The 19,142-nt window shown below is 45.3% G+C and overlaps 3 protein-coding genes across 3 annotated transcripts; 2 read left to right on the top strand and 1 right to left on the bottom strand.

Annotated features, from left to right (window-relative positions):
• Positions 1-50: 50 nt before the first annotated feature.
• Positions 51-5,598, top strand: wdr20b (WD repeat domain 20b). Its single transcript, XM_075459088.1, has 4 exons — positions 51-321; positions 2,079-2,261; positions 2,681-4,090; positions 4,357-5,598. Exons 1-4 carry the CDS (start codon positions 73-75, stop codon positions 4,411-4,413), a joined length of 1,899 nt encoding a protein of 632 aa, XP_075315203.1. The 5' UTR covers positions 51-72; the 3' UTR covers positions 4,414-5,598.
• Positions 5,599-8,727: 3,129 nt separating this feature from the next.
• mgat2 (alpha-1,6-mannosyl-glycoprotein 2-beta-N-acetylglucosaminyltransferase) lies at positions 8,728-10,403 on the bottom strand. Its single transcript, XM_075458887.1, has one exon. The coding sequence runs from the start codon at positions 10,276-10,278 to the stop codon at positions 8,866-8,868; it is 1,413 nt and encodes a 470-aa protein (XP_075315002.1). The 5' UTR covers positions 10,279-10,403; the 3' UTR covers positions 8,728-8,865.
• A 5,284-nt stretch (positions 10,404-15,687) lies between these two features.
• Positions 15,688-16,719, top strand: rps29 (ribosomal protein S29). The gene is made up of 3 exons (XM_075458888.1): positions 15,688-15,798; positions 16,246-16,345; positions 16,607-16,719. The coding sequence occupies exons 1-3, from the start codon at positions 15,737-15,739 to the stop codon at positions 16,613-16,615; spliced, it is 171 nt and encodes a 56-aa protein (XP_075315003.1). The 5' UTR covers positions 15,688-15,736; the 3' UTR covers positions 16,616-16,719.
• The last annotated feature ends 2,423 nt before the right edge of the window (positions 16,720-19,142 follow it).

Here is a 19,142-nt window from a genome sequence, read left to right on the forward strand (position 1 = left end):
ACATCGACGCTCTGACGCATGCGCCGTCTGTAACATCCGGGGCTGGAACAAGGATGAACGCCAATTTCCAAGATGGCGGCGGAGGGAGGAGGGAAGGAGATGAACGAAATTAAAACACAGTTCACCACACGAGAAGGCGTCTACAAACTCCTCACCCACTCCGAATACAGCCGCCCGAACAGGGTGCCTTTTAACTCACAGGGCTCCAACCCCGTCAAGGTCTCCTTCGTCAATGTAAACGACCAGTCCGGCAACGGCGACAGGATCTGTTTCAATGTGGGCCGGGAACTGTACTTTTATATCTACAAAGGCGTGAGAAAGGTAAACAATAATGACAGCGGAGACACGGCCGTGGCTCACCGGGAGCAGCCCATTGCTTGGGCATCTTTAAACGTGTTACACCTAAGCTGTCATTGAAGTGCGCAGGTTGTCAACCCAAGGCCATGTAGCAGACCCAGCTAAGTTAGGGACTAATTAGCATTCTTGGCTAACATCGTCACAGTTGTTTTGGCCTCGCTAAGACTCGTCACAGTCCACAAGTCGTTTGACTTCTCTGTGACAAGCTGTGACACGAGGTTACAAATGAGCTGGAAGAGACGAGAAAAGGCATGTTGTGTCATATGATGTTTGTTTATCTCTGTTATTTACATGGCAACCGAAGCCTTGTTCAGAGTACGAGTGGCAGGTTGTCCTCAACAGAGGAGGCAGCATTGACGTTTCTATGAAAGATCCAACTAAGAGTTCATAATCGAAACCACTGGACTTGAAGTAAAGGGCATTTGTTTCTCGCAGCGTGATGGTGTGCACGCTTCACTTTGAGAGTTTGGATGTGATGAAATGCGATCCACTGTTTGGTTGCTTACAGTCACGTTGGGTCTCGTTGAGCAGGGATGTTTACTGTTTGGCGATGCTGCTGCTGGTGTGTTTCCTGAACCCCCCGATGAGAACTTTGTTCATATTTTTACACCCTGTAAACTGCCGCTTTTGAAAGCACAAAAAGAAAAAAGTGGATTCAAACGATCTGGTGTGTAAATAGACCATTTCATTTTATAATATTCAGTGTTAATATGCACTCATACACCAGCTGGTTGTGCACAAGCAAAGCTAAGATTTCATTTTTTTTTTACTGTCAAGCCATGTCATAAGTGTAGTTGTATCGTTTTTGACTCCTGCTGCTGCAGCCTGTGCACATAGGCTGGTGAGGACCGATCTGATCACTCACTAATAACAGTTCATACAGCTCGTCCTAAATATCTGATCTAAGAAACATCTGATTACATCCATTTACAAGCCACTGCTCTGACGCTCACAATTGATTTGAGCTGGAGCGTCTCGCTCATAGAGAGCCTAAGGTCAAACTGACAGTCTTTCAATTAACCAGCTAAAGCCTTAATTAACATATAGGTATACTTATTTTTGTGTTTAGAGACAGTTTCAGGTCTTAACAAGTTGATTGAAGACCTACCTCACCTCTTGAGCTGCTATGAAGTCTGATAAGGATCACTAAGGGATTTGGAAATTACACTGTAATGCAATGCATATATACATACACAGATGAAATGTGTAATGACTCATTTTCAGGAATTACTACCCCTTACACCTTGCGGTCTTTAAACAAAAGAAAAGCGAGTGAGAAGTTCCACAGTTGAAAGCCAAATATGACATCATACATGGACAAGAGTCAAAAGGAGGTTGTTGCATGGAAATCAAATGGAGGTATCATTCATGCTGCCTGATTGTTGCACAATCTGTGGACCTACCCGTTTATGTCAACAGTCAAACTCTCCTATGTGAGTGTAGACCCAGCTTGGGTTTGTGTAGTTACAGTCCCTTCATTTTGTCTTTTTTCCCCTTTAACACACAAGGATAGACATCTAGGGAGCTGCAGCAGCGAAGCGTATAGCTGCCACAAATGTCAAATTTTCATTTATCAGACTTCTTCTGCATCTCTGGCTACAGACTGTCTGCATGGCAGAAGAATATTTAGTGGTCTCATTATTAAACTGTGCTGCAGTAACAAATGCTCTTTGGCTACATTTGAAATCTTGACAACCTTTGTGCATTTGTTATCGTCCCAGGCTGCTGATCTTAGTAAGCCCATAGACAAGAGGATATACAAAGGAACGCAGCCGACGTGTCACGACTTCAACCCGCTCACGGCGACAGCAGAGAGCGTCTCCCTGCTGGTGGGCTTCTCAGCAGGCCAGGTGCAACTCATAGACCCCATCAAGAAGGAAACCAGCAAGCTCTTCAATGAAGAGGTGGGTTCCAGTCGGTTTTGTTTCAAAGAGAAATCTCCTCCCCTGCAGAACACTGTGTGCCAGCGGGGGAAACTGCTTCAGCCATGGGTCAGACGGGTGATTGGTTAGTGACAATCATCAACAAGCATCTCTGTTGTGTTTTCAGCTGATGTGAAAAGTAGGATAAAAGCTTTGTATTAACAGAGTGGGCTTGTATTTTCAGACCACAGACAGAAGATTTGATTGGTTCTTGTTTTAATGCATTCAGATCGGATGATAGAAGTTACAAAACACATGTAGAAAATACAAAACTCATGTCTCCATTTTAGCTTCATAAGGGATGAGATATACGTTGTGTTTTTGTTAGTTTAAACCTGTAATTCAGGAGGATAAGTCGGTCGCTAATCACTCCACTTGTTTTTATCTCTTTCTCCTTCTAGAGACTTATTGACAAGTCGAGAGTCACATGTGTACGATGGGTCCCTGGTTCAGAGAGCCTGTTTCTTGTGGCTCACTCCAGCGGCAGCATGTACTTGTACAACGTGGAAAACACCTGCGGCACCACAGCACCTCACTACCAGCTGCTTAAGCAAGGTGAAAACTACGCCGTGCACACCTGCAAGAGCAAGTCGGCTCGTAACCCGCTGCTGCGCTGGACGGTGGGCGAAGGGGCGCTCAACGAGTTTGCCTTCTCTCCGGATGGCAAGTTCCTGGCGTGTGCGAGCCAGGACGGCTTCCTGCGGGTGTTCGGCTTCGACGCTGCGGAGCTCCACGGAACGATGAAGAGCTACTTTGGTGGCTTACTGTGCGTGTGCTGGAGCCCGGACGGACGGTATATTGTGGCAGGAGGGGAGGACGACCTGGTGACCGTGTGGTCATTTCTGGACTGCAGAGTAATCGCACGGGGGCACGGTCACAAGTCATGGGTGAGTGTGGTGGCGTTTGACCACTGCACCACCAGTGTTGAGGATGGCGACCCCCCTGCTGAGTTCAGTGGCAGCGATGAGGACTTCCACGAGCAGATTCACTTCGGCGCCGGCAGAGACCGAGCTAACAGCTCTCACTCTCGGCTCTCTAAAAGAAACTCTACGGACAGTAGGCCGGTCAGTGTGACCTACAGGTTTGGCTCAGTGGGACAAGATACTCAGCTATGTTTGTGGGATCTTACAGAGGACATTCTCTTCCCTCACCTGCCTTTGTCGCGCACAAGGACTCACACTAATGTTATGAGTGCCACAAGCCCTCCGGCCACTGGACAAACTACTACTACTACTGTATCCATCACCACCACCACCACCACCACCACCACCAATTCCGGTGGCACCAAAGACAGTGTGAGCAATAGCAGCACCAGTGGCAACCCAGTTAATTCCCTCCCTGGCACCCTACCTCGGTCCAATAGCTTGCCTCACTCCTCCAACCCCGCAGGGGGCAGCACCCCTAACAGCCACACGGGCAGCAACAGCAGCGGCAGCACCAAGGGCAACAGCATCATCGACAGCGCTTTCATCGCCACCGGCGTCAGCAAGTTTGCGACGCTGTCTTTACACGACTCGCGCAAGGAGCGCCACGAGAAGGACCACAAGCGAAACCACAGCATGGGCCACATCAGCAGCAAGAGCAGCGACAAGCTCAACCAGCTCAGCTCTTCGCGGACGGCGAAAGCTGAGGCAGCTAAGACTCTGGGCACAACGCTGTGCCCGCGCATGGAGGAGGTGCCGCTGCTGGAGCCGCTGGTGTGCAAGAAGATCGCTCACGAAAGACTCACTGTGTTAATCTTCCTGGAGGACTGTCTGGTTACAGCTTGTCAGGAGGGTTTCGTTTGCACATGGGCTAGGCCTGGGAAAGTGGTGAGTGACTGGCCTCTTGAGGATACTGTCATGTGACACCACCAAAGTTCGCTTAGTTGCCGAGCGCAGGCATTTGTCGGCGTTCCAAAGCGTTTAGCGCCACTGTGAGCAGGCAGAGGTTATTTCTCTAAAGCGGCAGCATTTTTGATGGTTAATAGGACGTCTTCTCTGACAGTAAACCTCATGGCCTCTCTGTTCTGCCTCTTGTATTACATTCTAGTAACGCTGCAGTTTGCTATCAACATGTATTGTGTGTCTCTTTACAGGGATTGCTATCATCTCAAAACAACCCAGCCAGCTCCCCCAGTGGAACAGTAGTATAGCCCCAGTGCTGGTGCTGCTAATGACAGCTCCATGCAACAGAGACGGGGATGACCAAGGCCAAGGCCCTGCAGCACTTCTTCACACGCTGTCGCACACAACATGACCTCCGTGTCACCGTCGGTCTCATCACTACAGCCACTTAGATACCGTCTTTGTCTGACTGCTAGTTTTAAGAACACAGATGTTGGCCAAGCCAGGGTTAGAGGCAGAACTCCTGTTGGTCGGGGGATGTTGAAAAGGTGCTAGTGGAAGTAAGAGGACGAGCTTTAAATAATCCAGGAAGTCTGTGGGAGGGTTTAACTCGCTCAGTGTTGCATCTTTGGTCATATCAAATCGTGTCTAGTCTGAAAAATAACTAACTCTAATTCCCAATCTCTTGTGCCTGTAGATCTTCGGAGACTAGACACGGTGTAGTGACGACGCCTCGGCCTAACCTTGCGTCTGGGTTCAGTTCGATACCTTGTGCGTCTAATACGTTCATAGATAAAGGGAATAAGATGAGGGATTGTTTTTGGAGTGGTCGCAAAACTCCAAAACCAAGCCTCTGTTTTTTGTTGTTGTTGTTTTTTTTTGCCCCCCCCCCCCACCTCCTGAGCGATTCCACATGTCCTCATTTGCCGGCTCAAGAGAAACATATTTTTAGTCCCCTGAAAAATCCCCAGAATCACACTTTAGAGTGAATTTTGCACAATTTTCTTTCTTTTTTTCGTTCTCTCGTTTATCTCCATTTTTAAATTCATGACTGTGGAACATGAGGTCAACTATTTTTTTGTTTGTTTTTTTTTTCTTCCTTTGGGGGAGGGGGAGGCGCGTTATTCATCGCTGGATGCTGCAATCATAGTTTTTTATATGAAAATTGTTTGCACTTAAAGAGTTGGTTAGAGGAGAATGGCTTTACAATTTTTGGAGTGTGTCAGGACTCCTTGACAAGATGTGTGCGTGCGTGCGCGCGCGTGTGTGTGTATAAAATAGAAAAAGAAAAAAAAGAAAAACCTTTGTATCTATTGAACATTTATTTTAATATTGTTTCAGATTAAATGGGCTCTGTAATATATGTAAATACTGTACTTCAATGATTTATGGGTGAAATGATCATTATTACAATAGTTTGAAGATCCTCGTTTCAGAAGATAGTGATATTTCTAATACAGAAAATCTAATATTAAAATTGAATCTTGAATTTGCAGGTGAACATGCTTCGTTTCTGTTGTACACGCAGAGAATTCAGGTGTATTTTTTTATTAACGAAACAATTTGGTATTTGGAAAATCACTTTGAAATCCTCTCGTCTAACAGGTAGTGCTGAATGCTGAATGCTGGCCTGTCGCCGCAGGTTTCCTTCTTTTTTTTTCTTCAGCGTAGGCAGGCGCAGATGCAGTGGTCTAATTCAGCCATCACTCCGAGCTCAGGTAAACCGCAGGAAGACTAACGCAGGCACCCCTCTATAGGCTCTCGTCTCATACCATCGGCACCGTGAATTCACTTTTTAACACATCCGGCAAACGTGTTCCCGCACACGGGGCTGAAAGTCTCGTTGGCTCCTGTTCTTGGGGGTGGGGGGTTTGACTCCCAGACTTGGGGAGCAAACTTTTGACACTGTGTTGAATTCCAACTGATTTAAAAATAAGAAATAAAAGCCGTCAGCGCTCGTTGGCGGTGCAGGGGATGGAGTTTAGGGCGTTTATGACGCGCCCGCGTAGGACCGAGGATTTTAACAGTGGGGAGCCTTTTCCTTCATGTGACGCCTATTAAAACACCTTTGACAGTACTCCTGCTCCACTTGTGTTTACTGTTCATTCACCACACCTGAATGTGCTTCGATATAACACCCGAGAGTTCCTCAGCAGAAGACAAAACTATTGGGTGTTCTTAGACGACACGTCGACCTCGAGTACTAAGATTTGTGGGAAGAGAAGCTTTGCGTAATGTGCGTAGATGCGAATCGTGACAGCCCCCCCTCTGAGTTCTGAGATCTGCAAGGGTCGTGGTGTGTTCACTTACCAGCTGATTTAGACGTCCCCTCTGAAGCCTGGAAACAGCCTTTCAACTCCGGGAGGTTCTTTAACTAGGTGGAACCACCTCGAAGTATCCAAGCAGCAGCCATCATATGCGCTGGTTGAATCCTCTGCATATTAAAGCACGAAGCTTCGGTGCCACTTTTAGGATCTCCTTTGGCACCGGAAACACTGGACCATTGTGCACAAAAAAAAGGAAATTGTTCCACCTCCACCCTCTCCCCATTTTTTTTTTTTTTTTTTTGTGGCTGCAGCTTTCATCGCTGCATCATACATTTCCAGTCACATTAACTGTGATTTGTGTGGATGAATATGAAGACATGTCTAAGTACATTAGCTGAAATTTACATAGCATACAATCTGTAAGATACGACGTCTTGGGTCTGATCAATCTACCTGAGTTAAACGCATAATCATTCCAGGCCAGTGAAGTTATAAATAGAACCTAAATAAACGTGTCCCTGTCCAGCCCGGGTTGCCCAGTAGGTGGCAGCACCGCTCTCCCGGGCGTGAGCTTTGGAATTCTCCACTGCCCATGTAGATTATCCTCTCGTCTCTATTTCTCCCTAACAAAGATGCACTCCTGCTCCGATATCCATGTTTTATATTCCTGGGGCGGATCGGAGACCACTCCTCCATAATTTACGAGTCGCTTCTCGGGGAAACACACGCTCTCCTCCTTATTAAACCGGCAGCTTGTGGGAGGTGTGATTAGTGGGCTTAAGTGGCTTCATCACCCCGTCAGGGTGTCACTCAAAGGCCGACCGTGATTGACTGAAACCTCAAAGCTCCTCGCTTCTGTGCGGATCAGGTATCTATCAGAGGGGTGCAAAGTGAGATGTCTTACCTTATTTAAGCCCCCCTCACACACACACACACACACACTGACCCAGAGTTTTGTTTATGTAGCAAATGTGCGCAACGGCTATGAATGATGACTAGAGCTTCTCAGCGCTGTGCAAAGACTCGACGGTTTGAGACAATGGATGGGGCAATAAAAAAATAAAGTGTATAAATGAGTTTGTGCACTTCAATGTGAGAAAGAGGGTTTTCTTTAGAAATGATTCCATCCCTGTTCCATCGAGCTGTTGCACGCGCTTTCTGCTAGTAGCTACAACATGCTGTTCGGAGGACCGAATAGTTCCGTTCTACCAAGTTTCTACCACGGTTTTCTGTTTGCCATCAGTCACCAAGTGCGAGGATGAAAAGTGCCACTTCCTCTTTTTTTCTCAAGTCTATTCTGAGCCAGCGCGTCTGCCCCCCTCCGGTCCCTCCGCCCCCCTCGAGGTGCGGGCCCAATTATCGAGCCTCCACAGCCAGGGCAGCGATGTGCCAGTCACGTGACTTCGGCAGAGAATCAACTGGGACTTCTTAACCCCGCAGCGGTGCCTGCCTTCCCCTCGGGCTTGGTCGATGTTAATGGTTTAAAAAAAAAAAAAATGCGCACGGGACGTATATTTATGTATTATATATAAATATATATTTGAGGAATTTTGTCGAAAGCTCGAGGACGTTTGTCTCATGAACTGCAGCGAAAGCCGGCATCAATGGAGAGCCTGTTCCGGGTTTTAAATAAGGGGCAGAGCAGAACGGCACACATGACCAGGAGGGAAGGGAAAGACAGAAGGAAAGAACGAAAAAAAATCAATTGAGCTCAGGCCTCAGCGGAAACCATCAATACCGAACCGTGGTCGAAGCACTTAAAATGTAAATGCATCTTCAATGGCAACAACAGAAGCAAGAACGTAGTATCAGCCTCCGGGGATCTCTCTCTCTCTGTATTGTGTTTATTCATCAGCGAAAATCTCCGCAGAGACTCTGCGGCCTGAACTTCAGAGCTCTGCCTTATGCTGGTAGACAGTGATGTATAGCAACAAAGTGAAACAATGCCCCGCAGGCTGCAGACCTCAGTGAGAGCGCCTGACTGGTTTCTCCAGCAAGCATCCCATCATAATGCGCACTGGAAGTGACCCCACCCACCCCCCTCTGCAGCGACATCATTGGTCCGTTCGGATTTCCTAAATGGAACGAGGTATTTCGAAATATCTCCTCTGATCTCAGCAAAAAAAAATAAATTGTGCGCTATTAATATCCTCCAGTTAATTGTGTGTGCGCAGTGGGACTGTTCCATCCACTGGACAACTCATGTCATGTTTACCCTCATGAACACCTTGTCTGCATTTCCCATTTTACCGTCTATTTAAAGACGTTCTACTTTAGTTAGTCTGAAAACCTGATATATTATTCAGGGTGTAATGGATGCAAAGCGGCAGCCACTTAAATAATAGCACGTATGCGTTAAAGAGGCAAAAATCCAACATTCGTCTTTATTTGGAACAGTTCAAGAAAACAGGCAATATGAAGAATAAAGAGTTACTTTTTTTCTTTTATACAGGATGCAAAAGAGACAATAATATAGAATAGTAGCAATTAAGGTCACTGTAATCGAACATAGCTCTTGCAGAGTTCGTGGTCCCTGATATCTCCCCACCCCCCATTTTTCACGTGTGGGGCCACGCCTCCGGCCCCGTTGGCTGGCAGTCTCTTGGTGATCAGGAGGTTTTTGGGGAACAGCTGGTTCCCGCTGCTCTGCAGGATGTTATCGATCTTGGTTTTCTGACTGATCGGCATGCAGGAGGCCTTCTTGTGGTGCATGCCGCAGTCGCCCGCGTGGAAGATCCTCGGCGCTTCGCTCACCATGACCTTCCAGTAAGAGGGCAGGCAGGACACGGTCAGGTGTTGCAAGGACCAGTCCCAGTTGTAGTCGTCGTAAGTGCAGAACGTGTCAGTGCATTGGAGGAGTTTTTGGTACGTCTCTCTGCTCAGAGCCATCCCCATGTTGTGCTCTGTGGACTTCCAGGCTTTCACCTCCACCTTATTTGCTTTGCTGGAGTAGCTGATGTGGCTGTAGCTCCCCAGGGAGAGGATGTCGCAGTCGGCGCACTGCTCCCTTCTGAGAGCCGTCATCAGCTTGAGGAGATGGATGAAGTCCGGGGCCAGGTAGTGGTCCTCCTCGATCAGCAGAACCAGACCTTTATGATCGTTGAGAACTTGGACTCTGTCCCATACAAAGTGCAGCTTCCACCACCAGTGGTGCTTGGTCTGAGAGAACTTGGCCTCGCGGTAGTGGCCAAATGAGTCGGGGTACTCTGCATTGATGCAGCCCAGCTTTAAGGCGTCTTTTTTAGGAATGTCTCTGGGGCAGTCCCTGGGGTCATTTCCTGGGAACTCTTGGGGATACAGCTGGATGCTGAAGGGGAAGAAGATCTGAAGGACTTGACAGAAGTCAATTGAGGCCACCACTTTATTTATCTCCGGGGACCAGTAATCGTGGCTGAATATCAGCAATATGCTCTCCACGTCTCTAGCCTTTCGCAAGCTGTCCACTAACAGCTTCAGGTACTCTGGTCGGTTATGGACCTGGACCAACACGACCAGATCGTCTTTCTTCCGCGCCGTCTTAAACTTCTCCTCGTTCCTGATCGTCTGGTCAAAGTTGAGCTGGAAGACAATGCCCCGATAGACTAAAGTGGTGTTATCCACCTCTGGCTTAGTCATTTTGGCTTTCTCATTTCCTTTTTCCTGGTGCGTGTCATTAGCTTGTTTAATAATAGGCGGCGGAACAGGTGCCCTGCTAACTGCAGGCGTAGCTTGCAGCTGAACGTGATTGTTGATGCTACTGCTGCTACTGATGCTGCTGCTGCTGCTCCTCCTCACAATTTCCACCTCCTTGGGGAACGCTCCGCTCTCGTTCTTCTTTTGCCTTCCGCTGCTCCAGAAAGCGAGGCCACAGACGACAACCACCAGAGTCAGTATCACCACCTTCCTCTTGTAGATTCTGAATCTCATGATAGAGGTTCGGCCTCTTGCAAAGAGAGACAAGTTGAAGGTTGGAAAAAAAAAAAAAAAAAAATGAATAGATAAACTTTGTAGAGGCGTGCTTGGGCTTTGCACGGGAGGGGAGGGGCTGATTAAGAATAAGCCGTTACGAGGCTAATTGTTGTCAAAAATAACTGCCGTTGTAAACATTGATCCTGCTGGAATGTCATTGGTGGTTCATGAATATTCCATAAGGCATGATGGTTCCTGGGAGGCAGTGTGCATGAGCCACCTGGATGAAAAATAAACCAGGAAACCGAGTTAGCCGAGGGGATCACAGCAGTCAGGGCTGAGCAATACGGTTCAAGACAGCATCAGGATGTTAACGGGAATATTTGACAAATATAGAGTACATCAGGGAATTACTTATGTATGCACAATTACATCAATAAATAAATGGGATATTTGAGACAGTGAAGCATGCTACGTCACACAAGGCTACACTTTTAAAGGTCTTCTATCACACACTCATACGCGTTCGGTCAGCAGTAATAAGACAATCATTTTACTTCAATTACCTGTATTCAAACATACTGTGTAACACTTGGCAAAATGTATTAAATCCCTTCTGTGTAGATTTTTCTCCTCGACTCAGAGCCATCATGAGGAGGCATTAAACTGGTCCTGAATTCATTCTGTAGCATGAAGCAACCGGCTCATATCACACACAGGGTAAGAGTCACTAAAAAAAAAAAAAAAAAAAAAACTTCAGCTAAAAGGAGAATGAGTCCCACAGCAGATGGCACGTCCCAGCCAGAGACTCACTCGCAGCTTGTTCAGTCTGCCCCAGTTTGATCAAACACGCCTGATATTTAGGAGTTAAAATCTGGATGCTCGCGATCCTGGAGCAGATTAGTTGCCAGGCAACGAGAGACATTCGAGCCCTTATGGCAAAGATTAGCAAACAACAGTTGACCAGTTTTAAAACTGACAGTCAAAATCTCCTCTCCAGTTTTTGCTGATGTAAAGACCCCCCCACCCTGCCCCTTATAACTGTACCTCCCAAACCACTTTACTGATGCAGACCTGCTTCGCTGTCCGCCTCCCCTCACTGCAAAGGACTGCTAACGTCACATCGAGCTGATGCACAACAGTATCCATTTTGTTTACATCTGCATCCTAAGATCAAGCGAGGTGGTGCATTGTTCTGAGAATATGTCCAGTGGTGTGCGATGCACCATTACTCTCAAATCGTGTCGAGTGTGTGCGCTTGGAGAGAAGTTCTTCTCCTCGTTGTGAGCTTGGCAGGAATTTCCACTTATTGCACTAAATAAGCTAGAAGATTAATGGGTACATTTTGGGTTAACAGATTGGATAAAAACGGATTGCTGTGACTTGTTGGGAAGCCAAATTAATCCAAATAAACACCATTATCACATCTGAAGATCACTTGCATGACCAAAGCCCTGTTCAGACACAACATTAATGTGGTCATAAACGCAGTAAATCCACGGCGTTCAGGCACTGGTCTTTTATCCGTTTCTCTTCCTCACCCCTCACTCACTCCTAAGACTTTCTTTAGACAACAAGTCACAACATCGCTACAACTTGTAGCAGGAATGGGAACGACACAGTTGAGAGTATCGCTTTTCCACATGTATAAGCTTGTTGAACAGTTATACAGTGAAGATTTAACTGCACTAAAGTCACAGCAGAACTGTAGCTTCGTGTGGCAGGGATTTGAGTTAAAAAGACTCTTTCCGACCCATTTCCGTGGGGAATTGGAAGGCTCATGCTCTGTAGAGTAAATTTAAGAGCCAGCTACTTTTCCACTTACAGAATGAATATTTTCCCCATTTTCTGTAACCATCTGAATTCATTTATAATGGAGATGTCGTGCTGCAGGAGCCGACCGCATACGTTACACTGTCAGCGTAGTCGGTAGCCTTGGGGTAAGAAGCTGCTTTTGGTGGTAAAATGGTTTCACTGAACCAAAGCTTTTTTTATCTAAAAGCCACTTAGAAAGCGAGGAGCACGTTGGAGGCAGAGGGTTCAGTATCTCGCCCGAGGACATGGCGACATGTAAGATGGGTGCGTTGGGGATCTTTGACCCGTCGGCTGATGGACAACTACTAAGCAACTACTAACTAATAAGCTAGCTTTGCTACAACATCACTAATAATATCATAACATAAAGAGCCATGCCCTGAAATAAAGCATAAAGTGCACCAGAAACTCTTGGAAAACTGGTGGTCACCGATTTGACATGAAGTTTGCTTGTTTTTTTTAATCGTCCTCTGCTTGAAGAAAACATTCTGAATGCCCTTCCGGTTTACTTTAAATGCCTGACACTTCTGCGCAGCATTGTCGTAATGTGAAATGAGACAATACCCACAGAAAGAGAACATTCTGGCCTTTGATAAATGCTAATCTTCCACTCGTACAGGAAGCACAGCAATAGCAATTATTTTTCACAAATCGGGCCATCTGACTGCAAACATTATTACTGAATTAGGCTGGACGTCCTCTTGTTTCCCCTCCCCTGCATTACATTCTGTCCTCAATTACATTATCAATATTGATTGGCCCTTTCCACACAGATCTGTTGAACAAACCTCCAGATCTTATTCGTTATTAAATTAGAAATCTCTGAGGCTTTCAACCATCTGTCTTCTGTCTGCCTGGAGCATCCCATTAAGACCAGACCTCAAAGCACAGGTTTGCAATACCTGCGCCAGTACAGTCTGTGGAAATGTAAGCACAACTATTAGTGCTACAAATTCATAGTCGAACCTTTTTTTTTGTTTGTTTGTTCGTTTGTAAAAGTTAGCATGGATAAAGAAATACCTCACGTACCTAACGCTTCTTAACTTTACAGAGTATACGTTCCCTCTTGTTTTTCTGTGTTGAACGGTTTGCACACACTTGCCAAATTCGCTGCCATGACAGTCATCCTTTGCATTTCACAATAAGCCGAGGCACTATATTCCACCAATGCCTCCATAAATGCCTAACCACGTTTCGACACTCGGAAGGCAGCCTACAAATATTTTTTTCTTGTCCTCAGCTGGCTGTCACAAACACAGCCTTGTTCGACGTTACCACCAGTTACTGTAATCTAAATTTCCCACACTGGCATTAAACGCTCCAAAAGAAACCGCAGATAACGGTAGGTTTTTTGTTGTTTTTGTTGGACCCCAGCTTCGGTCCGTTATGATAGCAAGCAAAACCGAATATGCTAACAGTTCGTTAGCAACCGTTTCAGCTAGCAACTTCCAAGCAGCCAAGTCCAGACCCAACCTCCTCTTCAACAGCGTCCATGTCGAACCACAGCAACAATAAATACCCCGCTTACCTAAAACTAGAGGAGTCCGGGGGTCCTTTCACGGAGAGACATTAGAACGGAGGCTTCCCGTTCTCCCCCATTTCTTCCATCAAGCAAGCTGCATGGAAACGCAACTGACGGCTAGCTGTAAAAATCACAAATAAGGAACCGCCGCCTGCCACTGTCCCACAATGCACTGGTCCAGCGGGGGGCACCCATGGCTCTTATACAGCCCCTGTGCCTTCAAACCCACTGCAGCTGCACACTGACTCTCTGAGTCCGTCTCACGTTTCACATGAACATTTTACCGAGACCATTGGAAGGGAATACACTGAAACTGTATTTAGCCCACATTGTTCGCCAGGTCTTCAACAATCACTAGATTTTCTTTTGATAATCGTACATCGTGTGGAACGATCTATAGCTCAAATACAGGAAGTCACAGTCTTATAGGTGTTATTGGCGGCTGTTGCTTTGTGGAAATGTGTAATAAATACAAGTAGAGGCACCTCTACCGTGACAGTCAAAGGTTGCAAAAACGATGCCGATGACAATGATGATAATACTATTTTTCTATTCTAAAATGTAAAAGGCCATGGTTCCTGAGACAACCAAACCCTACATATAATTAAAGTATATTTATGAGGGCCATATAATCAGACGTTGAAACTGAGAAAAGTTGCAGTTCTTGAAAAGCTTCTGTTCAATTGGAATTCAATGTTAACAACTCATCTAAAAAATTTAGGACAAAAAGTCTTGAAAATGAATGCTGCTGTAAAAAAAAAAAAAAAATACAAAAAAAAACACCTGGTGGAACAGCTCACAACTAACAAAGGTAATTTAGCAATATGTCATTCACATGATGATTAAAAGGGAGCGTCTTAGTGAAGCTGAGTTGTAATGTGGTAAAGATGGGGAGGTTCTCGCCTTGTCTACCAAGTTAAAATGATTGATCTAGAAAGTATTACCTCGTGCTTGGAAGCAATATATTACGAAGCAAAGTTTTCCCTAACTTTTTTTTTAGAAACGGTGATGTGCTTTCTCTTCAAAGACGTACAAAATAAATTCTAAACATGCAGATATCTCCATCTATTACCAGATTTCCCTAGCCTGGGAATTCCCATGCTGCTTTGCTCGAGACTTCATTCACACTGCAAAGGCAGCCTGGAAACCACCGCCCTTATTTTTGCCGGAGTCAGGGAACCAATCACAGAACGGGAGGGGGGGCAGCAAGACGATGACGACGTCTATGCGCGACACTGAAGCTTGTAGAGTGTTAATCCAACATGGCAGCGGACACAACGTTACCGTTCAATGCAGCCTTAGAAAGTGTTTTAAGTAGCTTAGAACGCAAGTTTACTTTTAAAAAAGAGCAACGTTTGGCATTGAAAGATTTCATTGCCAAGAAGGATGTATTTCCTCGTCGAATTTCTGTCGCTCTATATATGTCATCTGGTATAAGTGATAAAATTGGCTATGAATCGCGCGCAAAGCAGCATGGGAAGAGCCAGACGCCATTTGATAGACATTCGTAGCGCCCAATAAACGGCTCTAGGCATTCGTAAATCACGCCTCAAATACGAGAAAATGCACACCTGGTTCCCAGACCACCATCTCATCGAGATGTGGACGCGTCAGCCAGGCTAAGATTTCCCCAGAAAATGACAGCTTCTTCTATTTCTACCCCATGTTACTTCAAAATAGCTCTTTCCTTTGTAATTACTGATTGTAATCTAATGAAAAGAGTGCACAAAATTAGTCATTCCGAATAAGTTATGAAATAATAAAGACAGGATTATAAATGACTAATTTCAAAAAGTACATCGTGAAATTACTCACCGGTTTACCTGATTTATAATATGTAAGCCTGCATGGACGGTCTGTGTCATTTCTACCTTTTAAGCCTGTAGTTTCCTTAATATTTTTTTTGTTATTAACCAAAGTAACCTAAAAAAAAACACAACTATTTTTCCACCACTGTCAGAGTTTAAACTAAGAATTTACCAAAGTATTTTCCTGCTTTTAGTCCTGCAGTTCTTTTCTCTGCCAGCAGGGTGGCGCTACAAAGCAAATCCCCAACCGGAAATGTAGAATCTGCAGGCCTCTTCCGCGCAGGCGCGCCCTTCGTTCTTCCTTTCCTACACTCGAGCGAAAAGAGACAAGATGGGCCACCAGCAGCTCTATTGGAGTCACCCGAGAAAATTCGGACAGGGATCCCGCTCCTGGTCAGTTCTGCCCTTATTGTATCGATGATCGACTAATGCACTGAAGCGAGTGACTTTCAAAGTGTTTGTGTCCTCTGTGGCTAACAAAAAAAGCTACAAAACCGACACCGCATGGGCTCCGGTCCTGAGCTAATATGGCGGTGTAAGATGCGCCTTGTTGCCTATTTGGCACCACCGTTGAATAGAATTAGCCTGCTAACAGCCGCACATTTAGAATTTATTTACATAGCATGGAAATTAGTTTAAATTTGGACATATTGAGTAGGGTTTGAGTAAACTGTCATGCTCTTGGGATTAATAACAGTACATATCCTGCTAAAGTGGAACTAAATGCTAGCCCGCCAGGAGCAATTTCCTGTACCGGTTTGTGGCCAGTTTCCACAGACTTTTTCTTTTTCGGCACGGAAATATTAGCCGGCTAATGAGTTGTTTTTTGTTCAATTTCAGCCGAGTGTGCTCAAACCGGCACGGTTTGATCCGCAAGTATGGGCTCAACATGTGTCGCCAGTGCTTCAGGCAGTACGCGAAAGACATCGGCTTTGTTAAGGTGAGTCGTTCAGCCCTGCTTTACAGATAATAGTCAACAAGGCTGAGATTCGCAACATCTCGGAAACCTGTAAAGGTTTGCTGTGAAGCCCATGGAAGCGATTAGAAACGGTTGTTGGTGTAACATAAATAAGCATCTGTTTATCTATGAGATGGTAATCGCAATGCCCCTGTGGCTCTGTAGTTTGGATCATTTTCTGTAATGATGCTGTGTACCTGTCACCTCACCTGAACTAATGCTTGTTTTTCATGTTTTGTGCAGCTGGATTAAATTTCCTACGCTGACATCCTCAGATGGGTCACGTGATCATTGGATGGCTGGCCGAAATGGGATAATTCAGCACTGCTAATAAATGTTTTTTTTTTGTTCAAATACATTAAGCTGTGTGGTTATTCATGGGTTTGAAATCTCTTAACGCCCCAGAATATATTTTATAATTTTATATATATATATGAGAGAGAGGTCTCTGACTTGTTCTCCCCCACAAATGATGCTCCCAAATTGTAGGATCACGCAGTATATTTTGTAAGCTGGTCCACTATAAATTTCTTCCGTTTTAAGTGAGAAGGGTTTTTATTTATAAAAGGGGTATACAGTCAGCTGTTTGATTGTGATTTGGCATGCAATGTTGTATCTCTAAACCAGTGTGCTACAAAGACAACATTCAATAAAACTCCATAAGACACTGATATTAATGTAGTCACGTTGAGATAAACATTTTAATGGCTGTTTAATATGCAGAACCAGCCAGGTTCAAGGTAGTGTTGCGACTGAGTGGTCGCATTTAAAAACCTTTTGAAAAGGGAGTTTGCCGAGCAATTCAGCCAGGAGTCAAGGCGTGCGGTTAATGATCCCAGCTGTACATGATAAAGGCACCGCAGACTCATTCTGAAGCCAGCGTGCTCTCACAGGAAATAACATGTCCATCACATTCAAGGATGGGTAACGTGCTGAGATATCGGTCTTGCTCAAGGTTAATGGGATGTGATAGGTCCCCTGTAGTTGTGGTTAATTGTGCAGCGCCTTGTGAGTTGAGTGACTAAACTTTAAATAATGAATAAACCCAACAAAAGCTGCAGCAAGGGGTGTGTGTGTGTGTGTGAGATTCCACACCATCCCATGTAGAGACCTTGGCTAAAACTTCTATAATCATGGACTTTTTTTTTTTTGTTGTCCCTTCTCTTATAACACATTTGAAACACTAGATGGCAGCAACACTGCACAGTTGGAGGATATATAAAGTGAGAGTTAAATCTAAAAAAAATCCAGCTTTTATAGTCCAGTGAATAACAGATCTCTGTGTGCTGCACAGTGACACCTAAAGGTTCCTTGGGCAACATTTGAATAGTTTTCAATGAATAATCGAAGAGAAGGTTACATACACAGACACAAGAGCCTTCAGGCGAGGCACCAGGATATGCTATGACAAAAGAAAATAAATTAGTACCATGCAAAAGACTTTGCATGTCAAGAGATTGAAGCCCTCAGACCTTCAATAGTGTGGTAAGGCTATTACATGTTCTCATTCTCCTGAAGGCTGGGAGATGTAAATTTCAAAGTCTTATGAATACTCACCCCTCAACTAGCAGGCATGGGTTGCTCCGAGCAGCTGCCTTGTACTCTGAGATTTAAAAGACTCTGTGTCCGCAAGGCAGGTGAAGGCTAAACGGATATATGGAAACTGGATCCAGGTAGCTACTCTTCGTGTAACTGCCAAATGAGCTCACAAGAATGGCGAGAGGTTGAGATCACTCAAAATCAGACGGTGGGGGACGTCTCATCGACAGAGGGAAGAACAGGTTCAGTATGCATAAAAAGATGAAGGTGAACAGAGGATGCCTTCTACGACATGATAAAGCTCCCAACGCACCTCAAAATGCCTCAAGGTGTTCGAGATGAAGGTTTTACCATGGGCCTCGCAGGACCTCAACTTTGATATCTTCCAAAAATCCCAAGAATCTCAAAGCTGAAGCCTTTTTGCAGGAAGAATTAGTCAAAAAAAAAAAAAAGGAGAACCAAAGGACTCTTTGCTGAGCTTATTTAAAGGGATAGTTCGCCTCTTTTGACATGAAGCTGTATGACATCCCATACTAGTAATATCATGCATGAACATTAACTAACCGCCTACTGCGTCCTGTGAGCCGAGTTTCGGCCTCGTTTTGGTGTTTACGAAGGTAGTCCGGCAAGTTGGCTGGGGCCACAAAAATGAAGCGTTTTGCTTCTCTAAACAATATGCGTTCAAAAGAGTAATACATTTGCATCACAAAATTGTTCTCCAGGAAAAAAATTTCTCTCCCTTCGTATCACTGTGTGCTGCCACCGTAGACCGAGGTGCAGACCGAGGTGCAGACCGAGCAGTCCCCTGCTTCCGAGCAGTGAACACCGCGCATTAATGCCCTTGTTACGCTGCCTCCCCGGTCCTGAGACAGCCGACTGACAGGACTTATTGAAAAGTCTGTTTCATCCGTCACCAGCCTGTTCAGGAAGGCGTTTGGTGGTCAGGGCGGTTTTGCTGGGGCAATGTGGCCCCAGTTTCTGCCTTACATCATGGTAACAGAGCAAGTGTCAGCCTGTGACACGTGTCTCTTCAGCTGCTTTGTTGCAGTGGGTATTTAACCAGAAAAAGAAAGCGCTTCAAGAAAAGAAATACCAAGTCAAAGTCGATACTTTCTTCCACCTGAGACGTTATTTTACATTTGATTTAATGTACATCAGTGAGAAGTCTCTTTTAATCTAAGCAACCTCGGGCTAATATGCAAACGTGGGTCAATAATAGCTAACTCACCATCAAAAAAAA

This window comes from Odontesthes bonariensis, chromosome 24 (genome assembly GCF_027942865.1).
Source record: "Odontesthes bonariensis isolate fOdoBon6 chromosome 24, fOdoBon6.hap1, whole genome shotgun sequence".
Lineage (NCBI taxonomy): Eukaryota > Metazoa > Chordata > Actinopteri > Atheriniformes > Atherinopsidae > Odontesthes > Odontesthes bonariensis.

Bases quoted from the DNA above. Each gene is read 5' to 3' on its own strand.
- wdr20b (XM_075459088.1), top strand. From the start codon at position 73: ATGGCGGCGGAGGGAGGAGGGAAGGAGATGAACGAAATTAAAACACAG. The intron at 2,262-2,680 runs GTGGGTTCCAGT...TTCTCCTTCTAG, and splicing joins GCAAGCTCTTCAATGAAGAG to AGACTTATTGACAAGTCGAG. The intron at 4,091-4,356 runs GTGAGTGACTGG...GTCTCTTTACAG, and splicing joins GGGCTAGGCCTGGGAAAGTG to GGATTGCTATCATCTCAAAA.
- mgat2 (XM_075458887.1), bottom strand. From the start codon at position 10,278: ATGAGATTCAGAATCTACAAGAGGAAGGTGGTGATACTGACTCTGGTG.
- rps29 (XM_075458888.1), top strand. From the start codon at position 15,737: ATGGGCCACCAGCAGCTCTATTGGAGTCACCCGAGAAAATTCGGACAG. The intron at 15,799-16,245 runs GTCAGTTCTGCC...GTTCAATTTCAG, and splicing joins GGACAGGGATCCCGCTCCTG to CCGAGTGTGCTCAAACCGGC.